This window comes from Mycteria americana, chromosome 22, assembly GCF_035582795.1.
Source record: "Mycteria americana isolate JAX WOST 10 ecotype Jacksonville Zoo and Gardens chromosome 22, USCA_MyAme_1.0, whole genome shotgun sequence".
NCBI lineage: Eukaryota > Metazoa > Chordata > Aves > Ciconiiformes > Ciconiidae > Mycteria > Mycteria americana.
This window is the reverse complement of record NC_134386.1, coordinates 2661211-2671005: the sequence shown is the minus strand read 5'-3', so window position 1 is coordinate 2671005 and position 9795 is coordinate 2661211. Positions and strand designations below refer to the sequence as shown.

The following is a 9795-nucleotide window of genomic DNA, read 5'->3' as shown; positions in this document are numbered from 1 at the left end:
CAGGTTCAGCTGTGCTGTTGCTGGGCTGGGGTCAGGCACTTTTGCAGCTCGTTGGCTGGAGCTCTGGCTCTCGGGAGCGTGGAGGTGCTCAGCGTCCAGGGGAGCCAGGCACCCTGGCTGCCTGCAAGGAGGTAGGTTGAGCTGGCTGGGGCTGTAAAAGGAGGAGGAGGAGGCATCTGAGCGGAGCCTAGCAGTTCCTCCTACTTTTTTGGGGTGTCCCCGCCCTCCCTGCTTCCTTCGTCCCTGCCCCTGAGGGACAGGAGCAGTAGCAGCAGGTTTGACTCCTGTGGAAAGGAGGTGGCAGGTATCATGATCCCAGAAGAGATTCAGAGGCTCCTAGAAGGTAACCACAGATTCCTCCTTGCTCCCCTTCTGCTTCGTGGGGGAAGTCTGCTGTGGTTGCAGGGGAAGAAGCTGAAAAGCTTTTTGCACCTCGCTGGGCTGAGGCAGAGAGAGGAGTGGAAGGACTGTGGGAGTTACTTCTTCTCTAAGGCTGATGGTTTTGGGGTCCTCAGGTTATGTGTGCCTTCCCTGTCTCTAACCCCAATGAGAGTGCAGGGGCTGGGGCTGCCTGTCCTGGTGTTTTTGGGGCTGTCCTCATGTTGCTGAGGAGCTGGCAGGTAGGTGGGTCCATGCCTGTGTTAGGGGTGGGGAAGCTCTCTGGTGGTCCCAGACTCTGTGTAAGGGGAAGAAAGCGTATGCAAGATTGAGGGGTGTCTTCTGGCATGGTCAAAAGATGTCCCCCCGAGTGCTTTCAGTTAAGGTATTGAGTGGCTCCACTGGTGAGCATCACTAGGGTGAGACAAGGGAGCGGGTACAAAGGGTGAAAGAAGCTCGTGTGCTCCGGTAAGCCCTCTCAGCCCTTCTTGTTGTGGCTGTGGTAACGGTGTCTCCTGGCTTTAGATGTTGTGCAAGCGTTGTACGTCGTGCTAGGGGTGCGGGGAGCAAGCTTGCTTGGTGGGGGTGCATCCTTCAACCCCATTGAAAATGGGGGTACAGCTGAGAGAGCAGTGCGGGCTTCAAGGCCCCGCTTCTGCTTGCTAATTTGAATGTGACCTCCTGAGGTCTCAGCATCTGAGTGAATGAGCTGTGCTGAGAGCTGACACCATTTACTTCTGGGTGCGTGTAAGGTGGCAGATGGGAGGCTTCTGAAGTTGTCTTTCCTGGGTTTCTTCACAAACTTGAACTCCGCTCATTGCAGTGGTGGGTCAGCCAAGCAGAAACCACGCTAAACCCTTCTATCAAAATACGCTTCACGAACATAAACAAGTTCTGTACGGACCTTTGCAACCACTGCTGACCCCGTGGTGTGGTTAGCAAAGGCTTGGCGAGAGAAGGTGACCACATTATAACCTCCCCATCAATAAAACTTCAGCAGCAGCATTGCGGGCTGGAGCAACGGCGTTAGCTCGCTGCTGAACGACACGTGCGCGCGTCACCGACACATCCTGCCGTCGCAGATGCGGGCGGGTGGCGGGGAAGGAGTCGTCAGCATCTTGCTGCTCACCGCTCGGAGCGGTTGAGTTCGGGGCTGGCCCCGGCTGCCTCAAGGCTTCGTGACCTTTTGTTTCCTGTTGCGATGGTGCTGCCTTCCCCTCCGAGATGCCGGTTAACTTCCAGTCCTGGGATCTGTCAGTCTGAGAGAGAGAGTGTGCAGCCTCCAAGCCTGTCAAAGCTCTCTTCCAAATGTTTTGTGTCTTCCCCCAGATGTAGGTGTAAATTTTCTCCTCTGTTTTTTAATCATGGGGGCTTCAGCGAAGTTCACCCTTTCACGTTTTTGATGTGCAGCACTTTATTGTTCAGCGCTGACACTTTTGTAAACAACTCATTTCTGCAGCTGCCACCTTCCTTTAACTTAGATTATTTTCTTGTTAGCTGACTGTTTTTAATTGAAGGCTTCAGATCTCCTTCTAAAGCACAGCCTTTGTTTGCTGACAAGTATAGCAGGCTATGAATGGAGATTAATTGCATGTCACATACCTCCGTATCAAACTTGCTGTGTCTTAACAATCTATACGGTCTTGAGGCCTTCCAGCGGCTGACGAGGTTTCTAGCTATGCAAGCTGGAAATGAAGGAGCTTGAGCTATTACAGTGTTTGCAAACTGCATTACCATAAGAAGTGTTGTATTTAAAATAAAAATTACGAATAGAGGAGGAAACATGTACTGATGTACAGGCAATAACGTCTGCTTCCTTATATTAAAGTTTGGTCCGTCGTGCGGGACTGTTCACGCGATGCACAGAAGCAGGCAGTCAATGGCTTGCTGGTAACGGTTGTGTTGTTATCACCTAAGACATCGCGGAGGTTGCGGTGGTTGAAAGCCGACACAACACGGCTATTCTCTCAACGTCGCAATCCTGCCACACTTATCAATGCTTGTTATTTTCTGTTTATGAATAGATGTGGTTGCAGCAATGATATTTCTTCAAGTTCCACCTTGCAAATAAGCAATCCAAGTTCTCGTTAACGCTATGGGGTCAGTTAATTGCAGCGGGTTTCACTTTGGCTCAGCCAGGTCCCTTTTAAAACTACTTTTGCCTAAGGGTATTTCATGTTTGTTTAGCACAATTTCTTCTGAAGACTGAAACAGTGGTTCTAAAAAATGAGATATATCTCTGACAAACCCAGGGCTTCTGTTTTCATTTGTAGAGGCAAAGGCAGCCTGGCAGTCTGATTATCTTCCCTTCGCCTGCCTTGCTTGATCCTCTTCATTTCAGAGGGTAGGTCTGGAAAGCCATTTTCTTGCTGGAGTTTGGGCAACAGGAGGGACAGAGCAGGTGCTGCACGGGGAGACCGTGCCTGCACCTGCACAGCCTAACAAAGCTGGTAGCTGCTAATTGCAAGGCAAGCAGCCTCGGTGCTGCTTCAAAAATAAACGACAAAATGCTCCGTTTCGTGAGGGCTAATAAGCCACAGTCAGCATTGACGTAGCATCGCGAGTAGCTCTGGAATTTAAACCTCAGGGAATTCGGGGTTGAGACTTGGAAGCTGTTCTCAGTTCCCCCGTCGTCCAATGCGTAGGGGAGAACGTCCCATTCAGACCGTTGCAGGAGGATGGATGAAGATTGCTTCAGGTCTCAAGGTTTTCTTTGACTCAGCCCCACAAAAGCGGGAAGGCCTCTCTGAAAAATGTTGTTTCCGAATTAAACCAGCCTTTCTTGAGCTTGCAGAAAAGTCAAGAAACACTGTGTGCGATAGTTCACAGCTTTTATTTTGACGGGTGGGACAGGGGATGATACAACTAGCCTTCCAAATCCCTGGCTGTCTTGGGGCGCATCTTGGAAATATTAATGCAGTCTCACGGAAGCTCAAGGTATCTGCACTCTCTGTGTTGATAGGTGTCCTAAACTTTTTTTCCAACTAATTTTTCCCAGCCAGCTGGGGTGAGAAACTGCAGGAGGGACTGTGTGAAGCATCGAGTAAGTGTTGGAGCAGACTGGTTGGCTCGCCATTATCTTGCATGGCTAAAACATTGTGATTCTGTGGGACTAGATCCTCTGTGCATGGAGTGTAGGATTTCTGTTGGCAGCCTTCTGATGGCAGAGGAATAGAAAAGAGCAAAAAAAAAAAAGTGAATGTGTGTATGTGCATGGAGAGAATACACATGGCATCTTACTACCTTTCAGCTCTGCTCATTGAGTGCTGATTAACTCCTGGAATTTAGTGCTGCCATTAAAAGGTTATTTACTACCTGGACTTCAGTGGTTGTGACAGAATTCTTATGATGCTGTGCATCTCCTGCAGGATTAAAGTGGATAACTGCAATTGCCTCTAGAAACTCCCCTGAAACACTTGATGAAATCTCCACTATTTTTTTTTCCACTCTTACCTTTTTAGCTGCAGGAAATGAAAAGGAGAGTCCTGTAAACTTTCAGAGTGGATCGCAGAAAGCAATCTATAAACATCAAGAATATAATGTTACCGACAAGCAGTAAAACTAACATTAGGGTGATTTACTCTAGAGCTGCTTACATATTGCTCTTCCTGATCCACTTTGAGAGTTTATGGTTAGGCTTTCTTTTTCATTTCCTGGTGCTATAAACATAGTGGCTGGCTCTGAAAGGGGCTCTGCCTGCTTTGCAGAAGTGACCCTAGTTCTACTATAACTTATCCAGCAGCTGATCTGTGCTGACATCCCAGTAAGTAAATACCGTATTACAGCTAATCGCATACTCATGGAGCTAATCTGCGCTTAAAAATGACAGAAGGATGCAGCTGATATTTGCACAAGTCCTGGGAGCAGTTTGTTTTTCTTGCTTGTTCTCTTTCACTGCGGAAATACAGCCTGTGCGTAGTTTCTCTTGCTGACCCATTTCTACTGTGCTGTTTTTATGCTGGTTTGTATATAATAAATTGTCCCCTTAGCCTCATCTGTTCTTAAGCAGTAAGCTCCTCAGCGCAAGATATATCCTTTGTGCTTAGATATATGTACTTGGGTACTTTCTATGTAATTTGTACGTGGTGTAAGCCTCAGCATTGTTAGGCTTGTCATAAGCTGGTACTGTATCTTAGATGTACAGTTAAAACTGCATAGAGACGTACTGAAAATGAAACTTAGCCTAAGGATTACAGGATTGGCCTGGGATTTAAAAAGCTTCACTCAACACAAAGGCTTTGCCAGAGCAGCTATCCCAGGCAGGCTATCTAGGGCTGAATTACCGGCAGTGAACTTGATATCAATAGGCATTTTGGCCTGACACCTCTGTGCTCCTGGAGCTCCCAAAACCGCTGCTGGCTGTAGGTGGGGGTTTAAGAACGATGCTGTGAATGAGCGTTACTGCCCGTCTGCTGAGATGTGCCAACTGTGCATCCCCACGTCCGAGGGGCTGGGCTAGGGTGCTTCGGTATCTCGGTGCTGCGTGCAGGCTTTAAGCTCTGTTTCTCAGCTAAGAAGTGGTGGCTGCAGCTGTGAGGCACAGCTGGCTGGGACCCGGTTCTTGTGGGTCAGGAGTTCCCCTGGTAGGAGGAAAGGCAAAGAGACAGAGGAAGGAGCTAGTGAGGACCTGGAGGAGTCTGAGTTTGGCTGAAATGTGCTTATTAGTGAGTGCTGCCATGGAAATAGCGCTTTCAGCTGAATAAATCCAGAAAGGAGAACCAGACTGTTACGGAGACAAGTGTTATGATCTGGATGCGCTTCTCCTTCCCAGGCTGCTGTGGTCAGAGTTGGGTCTCTCTGGTCCTGCCCCTCTGTCACTCTGAAGAGGAGGTGGGAAGAGGGCCCTGTTCCTGGCAGATGCCCAAGCATCAGCCTTGTTCCCCTCCATGTCCTTCCTTACGCTCCTCACTTTAAAGAGCTCTCCCCCCCCCACCCCCCCAAGCCTTTCTTGCATGTGTCATGAGCAGGCAACAAAAAGAAATCAGGGCTCCTGATTTTAACAGAAAAAGGTATTATCTCATATGGCATTTTGATCTTGAGATGTACTTGCAGGTGGAAGAGCTGGTTTTAAGGAGCTGTGCAGATTCCTGGGGTGTGCTAAACAGTGCTGGCTGTTGTACCAGCAGCTGAAGCATAAGGAGCTGAAAGTCTTGCAAGCAGGATATTAAACTGACATTAGTGTCACAGTATGGGGCGTGAGTTAAAGGTTGGAGAGGCCTGTGGATGTACAACACCATAGCTTTGAAGCCAATCTTTTCCCTGCTAGCAGTAATGCTGCTGAAGTACAAGGATGGAATTCTCCTATACAGAGCAGGTGTGATTGGACCGGTTTTGTTTTCTACGAGATTTTTTTTTTTTTTGAGGTTTCTGTAAAGAACATAGATATTTATGCAAATAGAAGACACTTAACCTGAGCTGGAAGATAAAAGGATTACATTTCTGCATAGAGATGTGGTTTCCAGGTGAGAGAATACCGTATTTACTTTTGCCTAGCTGTCTCTGTTGAGCAAGCAGAGGGTGTAGGATTTCAGTGATAACCTTGCGGGAGAACCCATGGTGTGATACGAGTGCACATAGGCTAGCACACAACCAACCTGTTGTTCAGTGCTTGGCCTTTACGGAGATCGTCCTTGTGAAAACCACAGGTTAGAGTTTCCTTGAAGTGTCAGTGGGTGTCTTGCAGTGGTGTTTTAAAAGTGCTTTGGATCCTCTCTGAATGGGATAACCACTTCTGTGTCCTTGCTTAATGCCAAAAACCTTTCACGGCAGCAGATTTTCAGGGTTTGGGGCAGCAAAGAGGCAGGTAGAGTTGCACTTTAGTCTGATAGATCTATCCATGTTTCACCTTCCTCTTCCTTTTTTCTGCTTGGTGGTTTCTTTGCAGTTGCTTATTTGCCTTTAGACCATTGCAACTAGAGAGAAGCTCTGTAATTGCATGCAATATTTAGATCTTCTGTCTGCAATCAGTTCAACGTCTTAACTTCTCCAAATGAAGTCTTCAGACTGACTTGTGTCTCTAGATCGGACTGCTTGGTATGGTGCTTCAGGGGCTTCCCAGTGCACAGCCAGGCCCAGGTTTCTTAGGCAAGAACAGGCTAGTTTTAACCTGTAATTCTCTCTTTCCCAGATGTTGAAGCTTACCTGGTGGATGGACTACAGAATGAACACTTGAGTGCTAAAGCAAGTGAGCAGAGGGATGCAATTCTCTTCGGCTTCCAGCAAGTCAAAGCCAGGTTTGTGTTATCTGCATTACTTTCTAAGGGCAGTGCTTCAGAACAGTGTCACGCCTTGGGCTACCACATGCTGTATTCGACCAGCTGGACCACGCTTTGAAAGTTAATGGACATTCAGGGCTTGCTATAACGTGAGAGTGCACCGCATGCTGGTTTGTATGCTCTCCTGTCTAACCAGTTATATGGTTGTCTGCAAAGTTGTCGTCATTTCTGTTTGGAATTTGTTTTGTGTTTCAAAGTGAAAAATCGTGCCTTGGGCTGGCTCTGTACAGCTCCTTGCGTATGGGTCTCTGGTCCTGTCCTGTTCTTCCTTCTCCCTTGTGCTAGAGAGGATTTTGTGGAAAAAATCCATCACTTGATACTTAGGCTTTTGGGTAAATCAATACAGTGAGCAAAGATTCATGCTGCTGGCTGGCTGCTGAAAGTATCTATTCCGCAAGCGGGTCTTGAACTCAAATATGTATTGCCTGGACTTTGATGCAGTAGAAAGGAATGAAGAGGACTTCTTGAATTAAAACTCAGGTTTCACCTAGGTTCCAAAATCTCATGTCCTCAGGACTGTTCAAGTCCTGCATGAGAGCACGAGCTGCATCTTTTGGATAAGTGAGTGAAGCAAACAAAGGTTGTTCTATTGTGCTAGGGGAAAATCGAGGAACATAAACAGAAAACGGGTTGCTGGAGGCTTAAATAAAACTTTCAGCCTCAGCTGCATCATATTTTTGGCTAGAAATGTGATCTGGAGCTTGCTGTTAATGTTCTAGTTATAAGATATGAGTTGTGTCACTTGAAGTTAAGACCTGACAATAAAACTCAGGGTGGCTGACTGATCTAAGCATCCATTTTAAATAAAACTGCTGTTGAGTCCATGAGAAGTGGAGAATTTTATCCTTCGGAAGGGCACAGCCAGACTCTATTCCCTGCAGTCCCACTGAAGAACTTTGCAAGATGCCCTGCTGTATCTTAATCGATCTTTCCTGCTGGCTAATTAAGCATCAGTTTTACTCAGCAACACGGGACTGTGTAATTATCAGCCTGGGTTGCCCTGAATAATTGAAACAAGCTGAACGCAGAAGATGGAAGCCGTTGGAAAATGGGGCCGTAGCATATCTAATGGAGGAATGGGGGGGGTGTGCGTGTAGCAGTGTCCTGTAATATTGCAGAAGAAAGGGCTTGATTGCATGTTTATAACAGATTGGTGTGGTTTCTCTGAAAAATTCCCACTCCTTGGCAGGTATTGATCTTGGATGGAAAGAGTTAAGTAAGCAGAATTCTGAACCTGAAGTATTCAGACATCAAGTCAAGCTTTTTGTCAACTGTCCTGAGAACGTGCAACTTTAAAAGGGACGACTCTTTCTCTGCATATAATGCAACTTTAGGTCTGTTTTTAATGAGTTAAAAACAAATAGCGTGGAGTTCGATAAATGTGTGAGGCACTTGGCGAGCTTGGAAATACTGGATTGTTCTTGCTTCCTGAAGTAGGCGGTCTGTCTTCGTGTGCTGTTAGATTTGTGAACAGTGCTTGAGCAGCGGGGAAAGATGCTGCTATGGCCATCGTCCCACGGACCTCTGGCTTCGCAGAGGCCGCGTGTGGTTTTGGTGACTCGCTCAAGAAGGAGCAGCCTTGGGGCGAACACTGATGCTGTAACACAGAACTCAACCTTGGCTCTTGGCTCTTTCTCAGCCTAAGAGTACAATTGGGGATAAAGCTTTTAGAACAAAGGCATCTCAAAAAAGCAGGAGATTTGGTGAGGCAGCCTTTGCATCAGGAGGAGAGGTGATGTGCAAATCCCTCCTGGATGCTCAGGTTCAGATGTGGGCCTTGGTCCTGTTGCTTATTGAAATAAATTGCAGGTACTTCTGGAGCGGAAAGCGAGACCCTTGAGCAAAGACTACAGGGCACTGCTGATTTCCTACTTGTGTTTTATTGCCCGGTGGCATTTGGAAAGGGTGAGAAGAACAGTGTATACAGATGTCCTTGTTCTGACCTGAGCCATTAACGCAATGATTTGTGGTGGGAGATTACTGGAACGATGACTGTGTCTTTTTATTTGAAAGGATCTAAGCAGGTCTTGCTCTTGGGGATGAGGCGCGGGTTTGTCTCTTCGGGGAGCTCGCTGTGGCTTTTGTGGCGGGTGTTCAGGAAATCATCAGCCTTCGTCTTCAGGAAGCGCCTGCCTCCCCCGAGCAGCCCCGCTCTCTGCGTTTCACCTCTGCAGGGTGAAACACAGCATGGCGTGTAGGGTTTCATTATTTGGGTTCATAATGGACATAAGTAAACTGCTCAACTACTGGGGAGAGACACATGCGTCTCTGAAAGGGAAGAGCTTCATCTAGTGTGATTATCCTGAGCCAGACTCAATAACTGTTCCTGTAACTTGGCCGTCAGGTCTTTATATCGCTGCTCTCCCCATGGCCTCATAACATTCCCCCACCAGGAGGTTCGCTGATGACTCTAATGTGAACAAGTGGTTGGGCTTTATGTCTCCATGTGCTACCTGTGAGGATATATTGTTCCCGTCTCACTGCAAGAAGTGCGGTAGGTAGGGAGTGGATTGTGTTTGCAGGTTATAATTTTTTCCAAGGCAGTCTGGGGTATTTTTGCTCGAGGAGCCATGTCGGAGGCGTTGCAGGCGGCGGCTGTGGGGAGGCTGTCACCATACGGCTGAGTTATGAGTCCCTGTACCGTTTTACTTTCAGAATTCATTTGGTTATTTAAAGTGCACTGTTGTGTTGAAACAGTTCTCTCTTTTCTTTCTCTCTTTTTTTTTTTTTTCCCCTCCCTACTAAGTCACGTCCTATTCCACTTTCTAATATCTTATATGTAAATCCTGGCCTGGCAATTTTTTTCCTAATCATCTCTTTGGTTTGGTTGATAATATTTTTTTTTTTTTAATTGCTTTCTCTGATTGCTTTGCATGGCATCCAGGAAAACAAGCCACAGAACATAACTGGGGGCTTGGTCCCCAGGAATTATCTGTGTGAGGGATGAGGATCTCGCAGCACAGTAGCACGTACTGTGTCCTGACCGTAGACTGAGGACTCTGCTCTAGTCCTGAACGGAAAAACAAAGTGTTTGTAGGGGTTAAAAATTGCTTAAAAAGCAGCTTTGGTTTGGGGGAGGGTAGGCGGAGGATGTGGTGCTGGGCAGAGTTTTGCTTGTCTTCCAGAAGCCCCTAAGGTTGTC

At 47.2% G+C, this 9795-nt stretch overlaps 1 protein-coding gene across 1 annotated transcript in view; it reads left to right on the top strand.

Annotated features, from left to right (window-relative positions):
• Positions 1–263: 263 nt before the first annotated feature.
• SKAP1 (src kinase associated phosphoprotein 1) overlaps positions 264–9795 on the top strand; it is a 159798-nt gene continuing 150266 nt past the window's right edge. The window contains exons 1-2 of the mRNA XM_075522977.1: positions 264–343; positions 6506–6611. Coding sequence (XP_075379092.1) covers positions 310–343; positions 6506–6611 — 140 coding nt within the window. The 5' untranslated portion in view covers positions 264–309. The remainder of the gene's footprint in view (positions 344–6505; positions 6612–9795) is intronic.